At 38.0% G+C, this 19,392-nt stretch overlaps 1 protein-coding gene and 1 non-coding gene across 3 annotated transcripts in view; both read right to left on the bottom strand.

Annotated features, from left to right (window-relative positions):
* Window positions 1-1,596: 1,596 nt before the first annotated feature.
* The window catches only part of arhgef17 (Rho guanine nucleotide exchange factor (GEF) 17), a 70,944-nt gene continuing 53,148 nt past the window's right edge, over window positions 1,597-19,392 (bottom strand). For both annotated transcript variants that reach the window (XM_032545038.1, XM_032545039.1), the window contains exons 3-24: window positions 17,000-17,182; window positions 12,172-12,288; window positions 11,185-11,277; window positions 10,907-11,083; window positions 10,759-10,809; window positions 10,542-10,651; window positions 10,364-10,449; window positions 10,122-10,240; window positions 9,430-9,637; window positions 9,103-9,176; window positions 8,859-8,942; window positions 8,668-8,771; window positions 8,060-8,169; window positions 7,488-7,607; window positions 7,139-7,406; window positions 6,864-6,950; window positions 6,331-6,398; window positions 6,086-6,234; window positions 5,808-5,982; window positions 5,414-5,509; window positions 4,871-5,053; window positions 1,597-4,699 (exon numbers count right to left, since the gene is read on the bottom strand). In XM_032545038.1, coding sequence (XP_032400929.1) covers window positions 4,491-4,699; window positions 4,871-5,053; window positions 5,414-5,509; window positions 5,808-5,982; window positions 6,086-6,234; window positions 6,331-6,398; window positions 6,864-6,950; window positions 7,139-7,406; window positions 7,488-7,607; window positions 8,060-8,169; window positions 8,668-8,771; window positions 8,859-8,942; window positions 9,103-9,176; window positions 9,430-9,637; window positions 10,122-10,240; window positions 10,364-10,449; window positions 10,542-10,651; window positions 10,759-10,809; window positions 10,907-11,083; window positions 11,185-11,277; window positions 12,172-12,288; window positions 17,000-17,182 — 2,871 coding nt within the window. In that variant the 3' untranslated portion in view covers window positions 1,597-4,490. The remainder of the gene's footprint in view (window positions 4,700-4,870; window positions 5,054-5,413; window positions 5,510-5,807; window positions 5,983-6,085; window positions 6,235-6,330; window positions 6,399-6,863; window positions 6,951-7,138; window positions 7,407-7,487; window positions 7,608-8,059; window positions 8,170-8,667; window positions 8,772-8,858; window positions 8,943-9,102; window positions 9,177-9,429; window positions 9,638-10,121; window positions 10,241-10,363; window positions 10,450-10,541; window positions 10,652-10,758; window positions 10,810-10,906; window positions 11,084-11,184; window positions 11,278-12,171; window positions 12,289-16,999; window positions 17,183-19,392) is intronic.
* Window positions 14,468-14,540, bottom strand: trnam-cau (transfer RNA methionine (anticodon CAU)). The gene has a single exon. It is a non-coding gene; the product is annotated as a tRNA-Met (tRNA).

Below are 19,392 nucleotides of genomic sequence, written 5' to 3'. Positions count from 1 at the left end.
GCCATTCCCATTTGAAATTTCCTTCATTTCCTCCCAGAATTTCCAAATGAGTAACTGAGCCTTTCTGCAGACTCATATATAACTTAGTTATTGTGACAATTTGTACCAATAGTATAGTACCAATAGTTTAAAAATGTTCCAAATATGTTCAGTGGTCTGAGTGCAACATGTTTTAGAGTATTTTCAGGCTTGAAAATAGCCTGAAAATATTTTCAGGCTTGAAAATACTCTAAACTATAAAATAGGTCAATGAAAGAATTCTACCAGTGAATGATTTTCAGTATCAGTTGCTCATTTTGATGAGACAGATGAAGCTTTGTGCTGGTGTTTTTCCAGCCTTGTTAGTCATCCTACAGATCTCCGTTGTGAGCATGTGTGAGTCTTCATGAAGGAATGGCTGTTTGTTGGACTGCAATGTTACAAAGCAATTTATTGTGGGTCAGTGGGCTTAAATGTTTTGCTGAGTTACATTGAAAAAATGAGCCACAGAGGTAACTTTGTGTCCAGGTTTGAGTTGCTTTTTAATGAATGTGAACATTGATTTGAATTAACTGGCACCAATTAGAGTTGAAACAGAGTGGAAGAAAGAAAGCATGTATTAAAGAAGTCTTACAGGCAGCTATTTTTTTAGGACATTTATTTTCTAATTTGTATTAGCGTTAAAAAATATATATATATATTCTATATATTCACTTTTAATAGTACAGTTCAGGGAATAAGAGAAATTTAATGCAGCCAAAATAATGCAAATCATACTAGGCCCTTTAAAACTTTCCCTGAAGAGCATAATCTCATGTATGATGTCAAATCTTGCTGTTATTTATTCTTCATTTGTCAAGAGAAGTGCCATTTTTCCCCTTCTGACACTTTTTCTAGTATTGCTGTTCTTTAGTATTCGGATGTCTGTTATCACCATAAAACAAAGATATTGTTGTTTAGGGATGATCGCTGTATTTGAACCCAGAAAATGTTAAAACATCTATGACAAATAATGAGTACATAATTTTACAATTAAAAAATGATGTTAAATTCTGTTAATTACTAATTAACATTCACAAATAATCTAGGGAGATTTTTTTTTAACAGACCATGCAATGCCCACAGGATATTGTTTTTAAGATTCTGGATAGTATTAGTTTGAAAAAAACAAACAAACAAACAAACAAACAAACAAACAGAATATTAGTTCAGAAAGAAGATTGATGATTTTGGATTGTTGAAAAAGAAAATAACCAGGTTGTTTCCATGAATAGTTAACAGATCAGTGCAAAAGCAAATGTTGTAAAACTGTTAACTGAACAGAAATGACAACATGAGGAGTAAAACAATTTTCACACAACGATGTGAAATACTGCTATAGTTATTGTCTAAACATGCCTTTTCGTTGATGATCAGCTATTTGTCCTGAAAGATTTGACAGATGATATACATTATTTTTGAATTACAAGCATCTTCAATAAATATTCAGTATTAAAAATATAAGTGCTTTACAAAAGGGAAATACTCATAATCCTGTTCTCAGTAGTTTTCTCACTTCTGACCAAGAATAAAGTATTAAGATAAAGCTGTAGGTTAAGAGAACAAACACAAGCTGGCCCCAGTGAAATTATTTATTTTACAGAGGAACCCAAAGTGACAAAACTAGAGCAGCTACATACAGGAAGAAACTCTGAGAGACTGCAGCCATGACAATATGTCAGCCAGGGGCAGAGGAAAACAGAAGGTCAGCAGAGCAAAAACTAAGAGTAAGTTTTTTCCCCCCCTGCAGAAATAAGCAACAAAGCAAACATTTTGAAGCTGCCATAAATGCAACTCCATCACTAAAACAGAAATCTGTTTATTACACCTCTTTAGTCTGGGGCAATTTTTTTTTTTCTGACAGTTCAAACTTTTTTTATGACTGAAGGCGCATGCAAAGGACTAAAGGGGGGAATACATAGAGACAAACTTCACAGAAACATATAAAAATATGCCATACGACTTATATCAACAATTGAGGACCGTGAGTGCACTATTTACAGAAATGAAGCAGTATATATACCAATATTTACATCAATACAACTTAGTTCACATGTAGTCACGTACATGTCAGTGAGATTTATGGAAAAGTTGGGATGATACCGATTATTACCATTTGCCTCCTTCTCCTAGTCATGTATAAAGTAATATGCAGAATGATATTCATACCTTCATATTTAGGATCTAAAGTTTCATAAGGAGTCTTAGCAGATCCGTTTCACTCATTTCCATCTACTTCTTCTGTAATTATTAATAGGTGTTACTTCTGATGAATTCTTTTCATTTGAACCTATTAAAAACATTCAACTGAAATTATTTATTACTACCACAATGCAAAAAAACAGCCAAAACTACAGTTCTGGTCAGAGGACATGAAAACACAATAGGCTACCACCTTGGAGTGCTTTTCTGCTACCAAGCTCCACCCTGTTTGTGGAGTTCATTGAAAAGATCAGTATGTGTACCTCCTATAGCCAGCATAAATGTATATATTTTACATACAGAAAACACAAAAGTCAACGTTTTGATTGATCATGCAGTTTAAAAAAACATTTACCTTACATCAACAATTAGGAATGCTTTATGGATTCTTCTTGAAAGTAATCGTCTGTGCTCGGGGTGGGAAAAAAAAGGTTAGCGGTAAAATTGAAGACAACTATGTGGGTAGTAAGCATAGCTTAGCCCAATTCATAAACCAACAAAGTGGGCAGAAAACAGAAAAAAAGGCATCTCCTTTTATTCATTTTACCTAAATAAATGCACTTGAGGAAATTAATCCACATCTACGCTAACAGATGCTCATAAGCTAGTTAGCAGCTAAACTGATTCTCTTAGTTATTTCACAGGGAGAAAGAGCTTAATGTGGATGTATTTGGAAGTGAGATTCTTGAGGTGAAGAGCCCAGATGGTTGATAAAGTGCAATGAGGTTTTCAAGGCTTTGAGGGATCAAAGACAATCACCACTTAACCCCCAAAGCCCGAGGCTAACACCTATGAGAGCGTGTGCAAGGACAAGAAGTCAAGGACAGGTGACATTTACTTGTGTGTAATGGCCTTAACCTTTAAGCCTCCTGAAGAAATGCGTAGGCACTAAGCATTTGTCCTACTGACATACTATCTTGTTTGTAAATACCAGGTGTGAAAGGATATGGGGTTTTTGTAAGATAGAAAAACCCCTGTGCAAGAAATGGATCTGAACTATGAAGCATATTTGGCACACATACAGGCATCAGGGTGACTGTGCTCAAGCAGTCCAAAAGCTGCTTTCTGATATTATACAAGGCGAAACCTTGTGGGACATTTATCCTACAGCGAAAAGCATCATTTTTGGTCTAGTCCAAACCCTGCACTATGAACTGTTGTGACCATGAGGGAATGGAGCTAAACTACTTGTTTTAATTCACTTTAACAATCAAGTCAGAGCCTCTGTATTCATCATTTCCAACAGAAAAAGTGAAGGCTACATCTTCTATAAATTAAGTGCTGTTAAAGAAGGCGCTAAAATTAAAAGCATAAATACTGTACACAACTATTTCTGCATCCGCAGCTTAGCGTCATCAATGAAGAGGCTCTGTCCAGACATGACAGAACTTCAACTGACTTTTCATGGCAAAAAAAGATCTTTAACGTATACAAGGCTTTGGCATGACTGTGTTAAAGAGGAACGCACTTATATTTCAGTTCCCAGTGAGACACAATTTAAGCTTAAACTGACAGCAAAAGTAAAACTGACTGAGCCAACAAAATGTGATTTTCTGCAAAAATCATGTTCTTTTTTTATTGTTTTATAAGGCTGTCCATTATATGTGTGCAATGTTTCACCGTAATGCTCCCTCTACTGGAGAAAGATGACACTGGCAGTTCCACAACTATGACTGGCCATTGTGAAAAAGGATAATCACCACCTGACTGGAATCAGAAAAATCTGACAATACATCTGATATTAAGGCTAGCATTACATTTCAGCTGAAAAAATATGACTAAAATAAAATAAGAATTTCAAACTACCATTCTGAGCTATGTTACATTTAATTTACATTGTTACAGCTGATCTTCATCTGTGGATGAAACGATGGACTGAAGTATTTCAAGTTCAAAAAGACAAAATTTCAAAGAAAATGCAATTCCTCATTAATTACATCACATGACTCAATCCTCCTATTTTGTGCACTGACACCCTGAAGAATCCAGATCCGCCTGTGGAAGTTCTTTATTTGTCCTCAGTTTGAAAATAAGTCCATCTGTGCAAGTTTATTTTTGGCTCTTCAATTTTCTTATCTCGTTAAAAAAAAATAAGCAAAAATGCACACATCACCAGGAACACAACAAAAGCTGAGTGTTTGATGTAGTAGTATTCATTCATAAATCCAGGAGGGAGCTCGGAATCGTGTCATAGCACTGGATGGACTGAGCAAAAAATCAACGCCTGAATGTGCTGGAGGGAGATTGGTCAGACTGGGTGTTTGATTGTCTCAGACTCTCCAGAGCAATAGGTGATTGGTGCTGTCATCTCGACCAATGGTTTCGCTGCTGTTGGTCAGCCTAAAGTCCTCATAGCCATCTCCGCCAGAAATGACAAGATGATTGGTCTTCACTGGGATGTGTGTGGAGGTTCTGCGGTGTGCGGAGTCTCGCCTCTGTAGGCTCTCATCGTCTACGCTGCTGCTCGGAGGCTGATTGCCTAGATCCAGAAAAACTAGGGTTATTTTTGTTTGATAATAGAATTTGCTCGTCTGAAATACTTAATTGAAAAAAAAGCAAAAACTTAAAAATACTTTTTCGCAGCACTGTAAATGTGAAGGAGTTTTTTTTTTTTGTTTTTTTTTTTTTTTTTGCTAAAACAAGAAAGTACCTGTGGAGTCTGTTGTTGTTGGAGGGAAGTTCATGTCAAATCCTTCTGGTAGCTCAATTGAAGTCAGAAACCGAACATGCCCTGTGTGCCCATGAGCCGATCCGATTGGAACCAGAGGTGACTTAAGAGCCCCGGCACCAGTTCCTGTGCTCACTGTTGGGATCACCAGTGTAAGGACCACTCCTGAAGAATATTAAATCTCTTTGAACATCAGGGTCTACCACCTAAGGTCCTTGAATTTGAAAACTTAAACAAAAACTCAAACTTAGAATTCATACAACAAATCATGTGTTTTGTGGATGTAGGCCAGAAATGTTAGCCGATTTCAGAATTACAATTTAAAATTCCAACGTAAATTTGCAAACTACAATACAATGCAAGAAAGCTTATTACTGTGGGGGGTGGGGAGGGGGTTCCATCCGACTTCAAAAATGTTGATTTTCTATTGTGCAGATTTATGATGTATTTCTGTAGTCATTGTTTCATTAGCATTGTGCTACTGTAGGACCACCGCAGTTAAACAGACAAACTCTGTGTCCTCACCTGCACTGGTGCCGATCCACAGCAGATCCTTGCAGGCCAACAAGGCTGTGATCCTGAGGCAGGCAGCTTTGTGCTGTCTAATGATTGCATCTGCACCTGAATAAAGGTTAAATAAAAAACATGCGGTCATGAGGGTCAAACTGATTTTATAAGCCATTTTTTGATGAGTGGTCTGTCAGATGTTCAAAGCATGGGATGTCGTTTTATGACTTCACCCTGCTTTAAACCTCTCCACTACTACTCGACAGTCACATAAAATCTCAACAAAATGCATCACAGATTATGGTTGTACTGTGACCAAACATAAAAAAACTCAAAGGGAATGAATACTTTTTGCAAGCCACTGTGTACAACTAAAACCTTTTGTATAAGCTCAGAAACTGTCTACGCTCACCTGCAAGCATTTTGTGCACAGCCGGTGCCACATCCACCTCCGTCAGGCTCTCCCAGGTCTCTGCATGATACAGCCTGACCTGTGCACTGCCCTGCAGCGCCAGCCACACACCCTGACCATAAGCCACCATGCATGTAACACAGCGATTGCTGTCAGTGCCGACCTGGAACCAGTGCTGGAAAGGAGGGAGGAAAAACCAGTGATCTAGATCTCCATTACTCTCGTTTGCCATTGTGTAATGTCTGTAAAGTCTTCATCTAGAGCTTTGCTAAGCTTACCTCCTGTACCAGTGTAGTAGTGTTGATGATAAGGACTCTGTTTTGTGAGCCACACCACAGTTTCCTGCCAACAGGAACCATTTTGGTAACTGGACTACTAGGCGTGCCAAGAACTAACATCTGGGAAGACTGAGGATCCCAGAAACTACCTGGAGATTGAGTTCAAAATGAAAAATGCGGTATAAAAGAAAACAAAACAAAAAACTATTCAGCATTTTTAAAATATGTTTTAGTCATTAGCTCACCTGCTTCTCTCTGATAGACGATAACCTCTCCATTTGCTAATGATACAAACACTTTGTTGTCAAAGTACCTGATGTTAGAGGAAAAACACAAAGATGAAATGAAAAACATCAAGTTATAAGCTTCAAATGACTCAACCTTCATAGTCTGTGCTTCTGAACCATCAGTAAAACAGGATTTTATTTTTCCTTTGTATCAAAACAACATCTTGGATCTCAATGAGACAACCTGTATAATTAAAGGTCAAATAAATAAAGAAAACAAAATAAAGACTCTTTTTTTCCCCCTCCCCTCCATTGGGTCTTTTGTGGGCTCTAGTGTCCCTTATATGAAAGTAGGCTGACAGGAAAGGGGGCAGGAGTGGGGGGAAGTCATGCAGCAAATGTCGCCAGGTCCGGGAATCGAAACCCGCGACAGCCACGTTGAGGTCTCAAGGCCTCCAAACGTGGGTCGCACTATCCCCTATGCCACCACAGAACGTCCAAAATAATGACTTTCAAAGACTGATGAGTCGTAAGTGAAAAGGCAGACTTACAATATACAGAGGATGGAGGCCGAGTGCTGCATCTTCATGCTGTTTTTACGGTTTCGAATGTTGTCTGAGGACTGGTAAACGTGTATGCTGAAACAAACAGAGATGTTACAATTAATCAAGAAACCTGCCCAAGATGTTGGCTGCCTCTCATCCAACAGCCACTTTCTTTAGGCACCAGCCTGCATGTGGCCATGAATGCACGGATATTAATGTATTGGCAATGGCTGGATGGATGTGCTGGGAATAAGAGAAAAGAAAAGAGTTCATTTTCCTACCATCCATCTTCTGTGCCCAGCCACACAGAGCTCTGATACGCCTCCGGGTCAATACTCAGCAGATCCTCCAGACTCGCTCGGGTGAATGACCCCCTGGAGGACCGGCGCATGGCCCGGCCATCCATAGGACTCTCTGTGTGGGCGCGACTCCCTCCGCCTACTCCTAGCATCCCAGGAGCACCATAGGAGCTCGGGACAGGAAACTCCTGCTCCTCCTCGCTGCTGGTGGTCTCTGTGGCCATGTCTTTGGCGCTCAGACCCTCGTCGTCTTCAGGAAATGAACAGAGTAAAGTCCGATGAACTGGTAGATCTGGTGGTTTAACTGGCTAAATCTGAGACAATTACTCACTGCCATAGCTTGACGATATGGTGGAGTGACTGGCCTGACTCTGCAAAGTTGAAGAAGGACTAGGTGAATCTTCATCATCTGAGTCATCGCTGTCAAAGGGCACAAGCTCCGCCCCTGGTCCTGGAGAAGATAAGCCAACAGTCTGAAGGAAGGCTTTTTTATTTTATAACTGAAGTTGTTTTAAAGAACCAAAAAATTTACTTTATCACATCATCAGAAATTAAAGATCCCATTTGATCTTATGGTCCACAAATGACAAACTTTAGATGATTATTTTTTTAAAACCATCATGTACAAGTTGGTTGATGTTGCAGGAAAACAATCTCTTAAGTTTCAGAGCTGTTTTGTTAACCAAATTTAGATCACATTGTAAGAAATGGGGGCAATAAGTTTGCAAAGCAATTGCATTTATTTTTCACCTATACAGCAAATTATCAGACAGCGATCTACTATGAAAGCTAAAATTTCTGGAGATTTTAAATCTTAAAGTATTCCCACTGCCCACACAAACATAATTCAAACAGACTATAAGAAACTTGAACTTGCAGGAGGGTTTGGTGGCAGTAGCTAACCTGTAGGCTGCTCTGTTAGCTCCAAGGTCGTAGGTGAGATGGAGATGTCGAGCTGCTGCTGTGGATGAGTGGGAGGCCCGGAGGTCGGAGCAGGTTCTGACACGCGATCCCTGAGAGAACAACATGGTGAAAGCTTTACAATCACACTCATCAAATATTTCAGCTCTATCTAGAAATGTATGCTGGATCTCTATACCTTTAGCAAAATAAAATGCAGTTGATTTCCCAAAATATTAATTCTCAGAGCCATCTTTAATTAAATTTACCACCAAACATGTGTCGTCTTCAAGAACACATCTCTGTGTTTTCTGATCTGGCATGTTTTATCCCACAAATTTTATTTTGAAACCTTCTCTGTTTCACTCCAGACCCAGACGGTTTATTGCTAAAAAGCTCAATCTTAAAGTCAGCTCGCTACAAATCATAGGTGCAGTAGAACTGAGAAATGCCATATTTTATGCGCCAAACTTTACTTTGTTTTTAACAACATGAAACATAACATTAACATCTACACCAGTTATAAGAGGATGGCAGAACATTTTTGAATGTATACATGTCAATAAGGAAAAATAAACTATTGCTCATTTCTCCTTTAACTGTGCACCCACCTTCCTTTGAGTCCTGGAACCGCAGCAATACAAATGATCCTGGCCGAGCAGACGGCGATGCAGGCCTCCACCGTGGGCTCATCTTTGATGTTCAACAAGCAAACCTGGAGTGAAGACATTACATCACTCAAAATGGCTGCAAATTGAATTTGGCATCAGTAATTGGGTAATCTTTTTCTATGTCCTCTCACCTGGCCTACATATCCATCACTGTTACACACCCAAACCTCACAGCCACTGTCAGGACAGCTGTGGCTGGGCGAGGCACATGAAAACTAGAAAACAAACAAATCATAAAACAAAACATATATCTTTTAGAACATCTTTTTTTCCCCCTCATTATTTGACTATTTGGTATAAGCAAGATCTGCAAAATCCAAACATGGACAAACACACACAGCAATAGTTTGTTTTGTGTGTAAAAAAGAAACACACCTGCATCCCACTGCGGGTCTTCATAATAGGGATTGCCTTCAGGAATTCTGGGTCCCACTGGTCCTTGTTCATGGCTAAAAGCACACACAAATAATAATCAGGAAGATTTTAACAACACAAGTAGAGCCTGGCTGCTCTGATTCATGAAACACAAGAATTCAACTGTAAAGTTTTCTTAGATTTTGCAAAATTGAAAGGAAATGTAGCTTCTCAGCTACAGGTAGACGTAAATGTTTACTAAAAGAATCTCATCCCCTTCAGCCCATTTCTTGTAGGTTTCTTATAGGATAGCATTTATTTGATCACATGATAAATGTTCTCACTGACCCAACTTCTTCTTGGCATCCTCAAAGGCCTGTTCAAAGCTGGATCGAGCGTCGGGCGAGCTGAACTCAAAGACGAAGGTGCTCTCAGCGGAGGCTGTTGTGAACTCCAGTTTTGTGGGCAAGAAAGTCATGCTGAAGGCCAAAGACTGTTTCTCTGAGAGCTCTTTGTGAACTGATGCCATCAGATCTTTTATCACCTCATCTAGAGACTGAGAGGAGCAAAAGAAAAGAAGAGGAAGTTTAGAGAAAACACAAAACAACAAAAACTCATTGGTTAGGGCAGTAAAAAAAACTTTAAACATTACAATTTAAAAAAGAATTTTTTTGCATAATTAAAACTGATAAATCTATGAGTAAACACTTATTTTATATCCATAAAATATAAGTAGAGATCTATTAATCATTTATTTATGTAATTTTATTAAGTGTCCTGTACTTATTAGCTTATTATACTTAGTTGCATTACAATAATAATTACAACTATTCAGTCGTATGTTTGTACCCCTATGGTCACAAAAAAACCCTTTTTAAAAAAAAAAAAAAGAAAAAAGCAAATCAATAAATAAATACAACTGAGGTCTTCAGATTCTCTAGTTCATCCTCCAGTGCTGGAAATAACTAATAGCAAATTCTATATTTTTCTAAACTTTCCAATACAAACTCTGCACAGCCACATGTGCTTGTGGCACGTACCTGATGTGGGAAGCTAAGGGTCTCTGATAGTTTGCTGATCTGACCCAAAGTGCTGAGATCCTCATCTAAACGGGAAATCATCTTCTGGATGCTCTCTTTGTTGGTTGCCTGAGAAGAACCTTAGGGAGAAACATGAGAGACATTCAAACATTGGGTTATAAGTTTCCTTAACATGCATGCAGTGAATTGATACAATAACACAAAAGTAAAAACTACAAAAGAATGATAATAATAAATCGTACTTTTCACCACCTCCACGTCCTCTAAAGGAAGCTTCCACAAAAACTTGTATTTGCTGGAGGTATCTATCACACTGGCAGCAGAGTATCTGAAACAGAGAGGATGCATTCATTTTTTTGAACACCAGGGGGCAGTGGGCTTTAGAGACGTACTGTGATGGCGTGCACGACTGTTGCATACAGGCTCATGGAGCTGCGCCTCAATGAGCCAGACTTCCTCTTGAGAGTAGTGCAGATGATCAGATCGCTGAAGAGGAAGAGGGATCGGTCTTTCTTACCCCCTACAGTCTTCTACAGAGAGACAGGAACAGCTCTGGTGATCTGAACCACATTCCTTTTGTAATGCTTGTTTGATACTACTGAACGTATCAGAAAAGAGTTTACTACATTAATCTTACCGCCTCCATGACGATTTCCTGCCTCAAGAATTTCCTCTGTGGATTTAGAATCTGTCAAAGAAAAAGCAGCAATTAAAAAAAGGCTAAATCAATACAAAACTAGTTCAGGTTGGTAGATGTTGAAACAGTAAAAGTCTAAACATCTCACATGTTCAACTCCCTCTATGTGAGCCTCGATCTCCTGGATAACCCTGGCCTCCCTCTCCGCCTCCTCAGCGGAGCGACGGCCCTTGTTGATTTTCTCCGCCAGTCGTTTGATGTTCTTCTGCGCGTCCAGCAGAAACTGATGATCTGGATGATCCTCCGGCGTGTGTTTCAACAAGTCCTTGAACAAGCAACAAAAAAAAATACATGAATCCCTCTTTAAACTACCCGAGTGCGGCTGAAGTCTCACTTCTAGCTGTGTAGCGAAGACAAAGTGGTCACCTTAACCAGCAGCTCGTATCGAGGAATCCTCTGCACCGGCTTGATCATCAGGTCGCCCAGAGCCTGCTTCTCCTTGTTCTCACGCATGTTTTGCTTTTGGATTAGAGGGAGAGAGACGATAGACACACAGACACACAAAAAAAGAGCATATAAGTGGTGAAATTAACTGAGGCCTTCCCTCCTGATTAATGTGTTTGTGTTTCAGAGCTCCAGGTAGATTGGTGTTGATTGGAACTGGAGGCAGCTGGTCAGGATAAAACTAAGAGGCACACCACTTCCTGGAAGTCTCTCGCTCTTTTTTTCTTCTTCTACCAGCCAAATCTAATTAAAATAAATCTAATTCTAAGTTACACCCATGTGTTGCTTCCGGTTTTTTTGGTTTTGGTCTATGAGGCAGGCCATAACAGTAGCTTGAATAAATTTTTTGATGGGACAATATGGGAGGACAACCCAGGGCATTACATGCCGCATAGTGAAAGTAGCAGAAATATTGGTTGGCCAGAAAAAACTACAACAATGTGAATAATTGTTGGAAGGTTTCTAATAATTGGGTGACGTGTTGAGCTTGTTTCTGAGAATAAAAACTGTTTTTAGAAAAGAGTCATGCTTGAGGTACTTTTAGGAATTCTGCCCACCTTTCTGAAGACACTCTGATTGGTGTGTTTACTTATGTTACTGCAGGTAACATAAGTATTACAATTTAAAACTCCCTAAAATCTGATCTTTGGTGAACTTCACAACTTCACCACAAGATGGCGAACTGGTTCTAATGTCCACAAATCTGACTGCAGTGACAGAGCAGACATGGTTCTAAAAAAATCTTGCGTATTGACATACCTGCACTGAATAATTATCATTACAGTATGTTTCAGATGAGAGGTTTGATTGCCTAAGCAGAGAATTCAAAGTTTGAACTAATTTTCCTACAAACAAGAGCAGCTGCTGACACACGTAAAAGAAACACCAGAAACTTGGTCAAACACTCACCTCTAGAAACTTGTGAAATGCTGGTTTGGCCTCCTTTGCAATCCTAACTGCATCTTTAGCATTGAGAAAATTGTCAATGTATGCTGAGTACATATCAGCGAGAGCATCTTTGGAGAACTACAGGAAGACAAAAATACACTGATTACCCCTTTAGGAATATCAGCCTGAAAATGATGTTTAAACTTTGAAAGAAATTGACAGTAATTTGAGCTCAATTTAAAACGAGGACACAGAAATAGGTAAAAAAAAAAATTTTTAAATAAATAAACATAAAATACACCATTACTAATAATAAAGCAACAAAAAAACAGGTTTACTTTCTTTTTTCCTCAACAAAAAAACTTTTCAGACTGAGATCTCAAACTGTAATTTAAGTGAACTATTTTTAAAGGAAATGAGATTTTAAAATATTCATTTTGAAATGAATATTTTAAAAATGAAAATGTAGCTCTTTGACATTGCAAAAACAAGCAGGTAGGTATAAAAAGCATTAAAACTTTTTTCTATTGTTCTTAATCCATCAATCCATCCATCCATCTTCTTTACACCCTTGCCCCTACCCTACCTATTTAAAGCGAGACATTTCGGGCAAGAGGCGAAATTATTGTTCTTAATTTTCCAAAAGATTATTTTCAAAATCTCTCTTTGCTTTTAGGAATACTTCCAACCAGTTACAGGAAACACAAACCAGGGCAAATCTAAGACACGTCACATTTTCCGTAAGCTAAATTTGCCAGGTTTCTGAGAAAAAACAAAATCCTTCAGTCAATCTATTTATCTTGTATTTTTCTGCCTCCTTCAATCATACACATGAACCCAAATGACTCAGCCTGACCTGATTTTCCCTCAAATGGTTGAAGACCAACAGGGAGACAGAAAGAGAAAGAGAGAGAGAGAGAGAGAGAGAGAGAGATGAAATTGTAGCACAAATCTAAACAGAAGAGGAGGGTGTGGAGGAAGGTGTTATTTAACCCGATTACAGAGTAAACAGATTTTTGTCACTCTATCAAATATGAGTTGACATTTTCCTAATTATCTCAGATTTTCTGTTCCCAACCTTTCATGCCCAATGCCCTCCCCTCTTTGTTCGTTCTCTGACTTTGGGAACTCACAAGCAACGTCAAAACAAAAGCCTGAGTTGTGGAGGATACATGAGGTAAAAAGGTGAAGTTCTTTCCAGTAGATTTTTTTCCTCCAAGTATAGTTCCCTCTGATCTTTACTTAGCTTTAATTAAGAGTGTCCACTTGTCTAAATGTTAACAAGAAGATTAAACTGTGAACTGCCAGTGAGTCGATAACACAATGCCTTGTGTTTAACTTTTTAATCCCCTGATGTTTGCACACTTAATACGGTCAAGGAAAAAAAAATCTTTTTAAGCACTGGCTTTCAGATTCAAAACATGTCTGGGCTGTGTGCTTTTGTTATATCAAGATGCAAGTTTTAGTTTTTAAAGCGTAGTTTATGCTCATGAACAAGTTCATTTTTAAATTACAAGTTAGGGTAAAGTAAAATGGTTTTATTGCTGCTTTATGGCTTCATTTAAGAGCAGCTACCACTAAGAATTTGGGTGCTAAAAAATCTTTGTTTCGTACATGTAACAATTCCTTATTTTTTTTATACATGAGCTCTACATATTTCATATATTTTATGTTACAGAAATAACAACCCTTAAAAATGTCATCACAATACAACCACAAACTGCAATCAATTTAATTGAATTTTTTTTTACAAAACACTAACATAAAGTACTGTGTGTGGAAAACTGTAAACAGGATTAAAATCATATAATCCAAATTTTGTGATTTTGCTAAAAAAATATATTGAAAATCATAATATTCTCTTTCCTCATGAAATTTAAGCACTATGCTGCCAGGAAAAGAACAAAAGTCATCTTATGTTTATTTTAAGATTTTTGACAACTTCTTGACACAATATGACCAATATATTGACAATTTGCCTAATTCTACAATAACATGAAACTTAAACGGTTAGACACAGTTATCCTCTATCATCTAGACGTTATTACAGCAGTTCCAGCTTTTATAGAGAATTTAAATTACTTACAAATGTACATTGAAATACAGAATGTGTCTACGTTTCTAAGACTCTGCAATGCAAATTATCTGAAATAACTGAAGGATTACTGTCCAACTATGTGATGACATTTCACAGCACATTTTCTGATGAGACAAAGCTGATTCTAACAGAGACACAGAGACAGACAGCACCAGCAAAATGAAAAAGACTGCTGTCGTAACTGAAACAGCCGAGGGGTCAAAAAAACAAAAAGGAACTTGCCCCGTGTGAGGCTCGAACTCACGACCTTCAGATTATGAGACTGACGCGCTGCCTACTGCGCCAACGAGGCCTGCAGCACACTACAGCTGCTTCCGTTTAGATAGTCGGGGGAAGGTGGTGCAAGCAGGAAAAGGGTGACGCAACAGTGCCTGCTAGTGGGGGAGAAATACCACCACCAACTACCTGCTATAGAGACCATGTAGCTACAGTTTTGCATTAGAAAGTATGAAAAATCTTTGAGAAGCAATAAAAAAAAGATGAGACAGTGTTTGAATTTCACATGTAAATGGTAAAATGCTCCTAAGTTGCTTTTAATTGAATTTATCAAGGTTTTATAATCACTTCAGGTCTAAAAAGGGGGAAAATCTAATGCAGAAACTATAAATTTGTCTATAACATAATGCATTTCTCCTTGCTTGTTCAGTATTTCTCTTTCCTGACTTTTTCAAAGACCAAACCTAACATTTAGGCTGACGTTGATCGTTTGGAACAGTGTTTGTTTATCATCTAGGTCTAGAGCCATCATTAGGTCATGGGAAATTTTAAAAAGGGGCACTGAGCAGTCACTAGAAAATAACAGTCCTGAAATATTGCCACATGTAGTCTGCCTCTCTTTATTCCAGCTTCTCCTTGTTGAAAGAATTGTTTGTCTTTTCAGGGGTACATCCAATTTAAACATACTACATTTGTCCTAGCCACTAAAATTTAAATATTCATTACAGAAATTGAACACTGTATGAATTTTGTCAGAAAAATCTACATTAACCAAACTAAAACACAGTTTTATGCAGGTTTAGTAAATGTTCTACATGAACAAATCAACAGCATCCTCCACATTGACTGGTTCTCCTTGGTAAATATGTTGATACTAAGTCGAAGTAGCATCGAATTACACTGAAAAAGTCTGCAAAATCCAGCTTGCAATCTGAGTACTTTTCTTTAGCAAGAATAAAGCTATAATTGCTTAAAATGAAATCACAGATGACACAGTTGGGTGAAGCTCAAGCAGAATTAACGCAGCTAAAGCTTCTTACTTAGATTTTAGGTTGATTGAAGTATCTAGGAACTTTTAATCGGTAATCCACCACTTTCTATTTCCGTGGGCTGTAATATATAACAGTCATTTCTCTATTCTACTTGTCAATATGGGAAAGATGAGAGAGCATATCATTCAAGCAAGGAAGAACTGAACAGAATAATGAAATAGAAAGATTGCATTTTCACCCTCAAAGAAACTTTTGAAAATACAACCAGCAATTGGAAACCTACTGTATTTAGCAATTTGTTTCTGATGAATGTAATAAAAGCAATGCATGAGAAAGTACTGTTTGTTACTCCCCCTACACTATACAGTTTATATTGTTTTTATTTTCATAGTATTATAAACAGGTTTAAAAAAGTTTTGTTTTTTAAATTTTATGTCAGGTAGAGTGATGACAACAAATGTGTGTAAGTCGAGTGTGTCAAACAAAAAACAAATTTTGACAATAAACCTTTTTAATGAATCTTCCGCAAGAAAATAACTATCTGTCTAACAAATATAGCATGTAGTTCAGCCTCTATAAATGGACTCGGTAAAACAAATGTATGTTTTTCTCATTTCAAATGTTTATAAAGTGGCCACTGACATAAAATTCAAATCAGATGTGGGCCATAACCCAAGCAATTCACAAAGAAGTGAGGGCAAATATGTTCACAGCTGAAGTTGTAGGTAAACAACTGGAATGATAAAGGAAATAGGTACTAAATATAATTGCAGAAATTAAATAAATATACAGTCCCAAAGTATGGCACAGAGTAGTGTGAATAGCAAAAGCAAAGATCCCTCCACAAAAAAAGCAAATCTTACTATAGTAAATGGCATTGCTTACAGCTGCATTTCTAAACTTCTCAGTGCTGTGGGACCATAATCTGGAGGTGCGAAGGTCTTAAATGATCATGAACAGCCAGGTGCAGTAATATTTCTGACAGAGGAATCAAAGCAATGATCAAAACATTTGTTCAACTGTCAAGAAGCAGAGAGCTCCAGAAAGAGCATGTACAGAGCAAGACTTTACTGCTGAAGAAAAAGCCAGCTGATGGTTGTTTAAGCATTTCTGCAAAAGATTTGGACAAGCTATAGAAATGCTGGGACACTATGCTGCTGACAGATGAGATCATAGCTGAGCAACTTGGATGCCATTGCTCACACTATGTTTGAAGGAAGGTTGGTTCTGCATATCACCAGTAAAACACCAAAAGTGAAGTTTTGCAGGAGGCAACATGATAGTGTGAGCAGTCTTACTGCAGAATGGGACTGGCAGAATTCCTGCAAGGGAAGAATCCTCACATCCACAAGGTTCTGACAGCTAATCAGAGGGAATCAATTCCTTGTACAGATAAAGATGCCTTTGGCTGCATCAGCAGGCCACTTGCAATGTGGGTAAGGCACAGGAAACACTGATCATCAGTCAGCTCATTCATGCTTAAAACTGGAAATTTTAGAACATCTGTTAATACCCATAACCCATAACTTTTAGTTCCACGTACTGAATGGATGAGGAGGTGTCCAACCGTCTGCCTGTCGTGCCATTGGCTAACACAGCCTGCAACCTGCTCCAAGAACTGTTCGTGATGCTCCAGGATCTCTGGGATCTGATAAAACATCTCGTCCACCAGCAGGGGGTCCACAATGGAGCTGCCGTCTGGTTGTTTCAGAGGACGCATGTAGCCCTGAAGGAAGAAAATGACAACTCAACAACTGAACAGTTTTAGATAAATTGAGGAGGCAGCTTTAATAAAGATTTGATATGGATCCAATTTCCAACTTATATGAAAGTGACCGAGGTCTGATTTAAAAAAAAATTGTTTGAATGTATTTGTTTTTCTTTCTTTCCTACTTACAGAAAGTTTCTGTTTATATCATGAGTTTGTGGTGTTTTTTCTAAAGAAAAAGATATAAAACTTCAGATATTTCACAACAAGATATTAACATGGAAAAACCTTCCAATAACCTAATATTAAAGCAGAAAATACGATGGCCACCGTAAGAAAGGCTTAAGGTACTCAATTAAGCCACATGAACTGATCAATAAATTATTGCGAGGGAACGTAAAAGTATTGTGAGGGAATGCAAAAGAATTTAAAAAATCCTCCACGTCCCATAAGGGGCTCCGTTACACAGTCACAAAAAAAAAGAAAAAAAAAGAAATGAGTAAGATGGGGAAAATTGGCGGATTTACGCCACTTTTGCCAGAAGTTTGAACATATTCTTAATGTCTGCGTTCCTCTGCAGGATTAGCATGTTCACTATGATGTGCACTAAGCTTTATTCTGTGTACCATTCAGGAAAGATACTAGAGAACCACTGTTTTATAGAGATCAAAATAAACACAGGTACACTGTACTTACTAGTAAGGTGATTTTTACAAGCAATTTGCTGCAGTGCATTTTATTTAAGAGTGTGAGAGTAAAAGGAGGCCTGAATGCAAATACATGTCGCATGTTTCCATTTTATATTTGCAACAACGAAAACCATGTATCCTGCTTCTCAGTTATGTGCTACTTTATATTACTCCCTCTTACAAAGTCGTCCAAAATCACATTTTGTGGCTAATGTCATAAAATGTAGAAAACGTCCTGGGTATTAAATTTATACCCCATTGCAAAGCATTGTTGCTGGAGTTCATTGAGTGGGATTCTCATGTGATGACAGGTGTCATGACACGTAGCTAAAGGTTCACCAAAATGTCTGGTCAGAGGCAGCAATAAACACCAACTCAGCTCAGAGTTAGAACATCAGCACAGCAGGATCTGCAAGATCCCAAATAAACAATGTTTGTACCTCTGTTATGATCTCCATTGTTTTGTTTTCTGGGATAAGTTTTTCTATTTCCCATCACCATTCGTCCAACACAGCAGCGCTGAGCATAAGCCACAGGGTGCTTTCATTCGGTTTTAACAGATCAATGAGCTAAATCTGCTGTTTGTTAAACTAGGGGATTGTTACGGTGAGCCCCCATCCACACATAAACCGATTCATGTCTCTATTTCTTCACATCAGTATGATCTTCACTCAATCTGAATGACTCGGTTTGAACAAAGATGCAGAATTCACATTAAGATTATTGGAGTTTTACTGACTCAAATGGATTACAGTAGAAAAGGTTTACTGTATTAAATACTGGGTTTTATTTTGTTTTCATCAATGAAGGTTTGAACAGCCACATGATGCGTAGTTCTGACTTTTGTTGTCAGAACTGCTAATTATTTGAGTCTAAAGTGTGGACTGAGAGAACCCCTCCACAAATAAACTATCCTGAATTTTATCTGAATTCCTTTTAATATTATTGCCTTTTTTTTTGTCTCCCACTTTTATTGATTGTGGGGTCAAACTGGTAACTGAGCCAGACATCATAACTCCAGAAGTGAGACAAATGCTGTGAACCAGTAAACATGAAGGAATTTAGGAAATTCAACTTAAGCGGAAGTGGACTCAGCCGGATTTTACCTCCAGGCAACACAAACAGAAACTGGACCTCATAGCTTATGACCAAGACAATCTGCAGTTTACTCCATTTCAAATGTAGACAGGACTGAGATTCTTTCAATGCAGCACTGATTCAGCTTGTGCTTTTATTGTGTGTAACATAAGGTCTCATTATTTTTTCAATCTCCAGACACTATAATGAAAAAAAATACGAACACACTCACACCTAGGGAGAATTTAGAGAGACCAATTAACCTGACAGTCATGTTTTTGGACTGCGGGAGGAAGCCGGAGTACCCGGAGAGAATCATGTTATGAATTATATAATCTTCTGTAAGATAGGTTTAGAGCATGTGTATCTTTAACTGTTTAATAAAACTTAAACTGTGAAGCTTGCTTTACCATTTGATTATTTTTCATATTTGCATCAACATTTTTCTTATACAGATGGCAT

Source organism: Xiphophorus hellerii, chromosome 18 (assembly GCF_003331165.1).
Source record: "Xiphophorus hellerii strain 12219 chromosome 18, Xiphophorus_hellerii-4.1, whole genome shotgun sequence".
Classification (NCBI taxonomy): Eukaryota; Metazoa; Chordata; class Actinopteri; order Cyprinodontiformes; family Poeciliidae; genus Xiphophorus; species Xiphophorus hellerii.
This window is presented reverse-complemented; position numbering and strand designations above follow the sequence as displayed.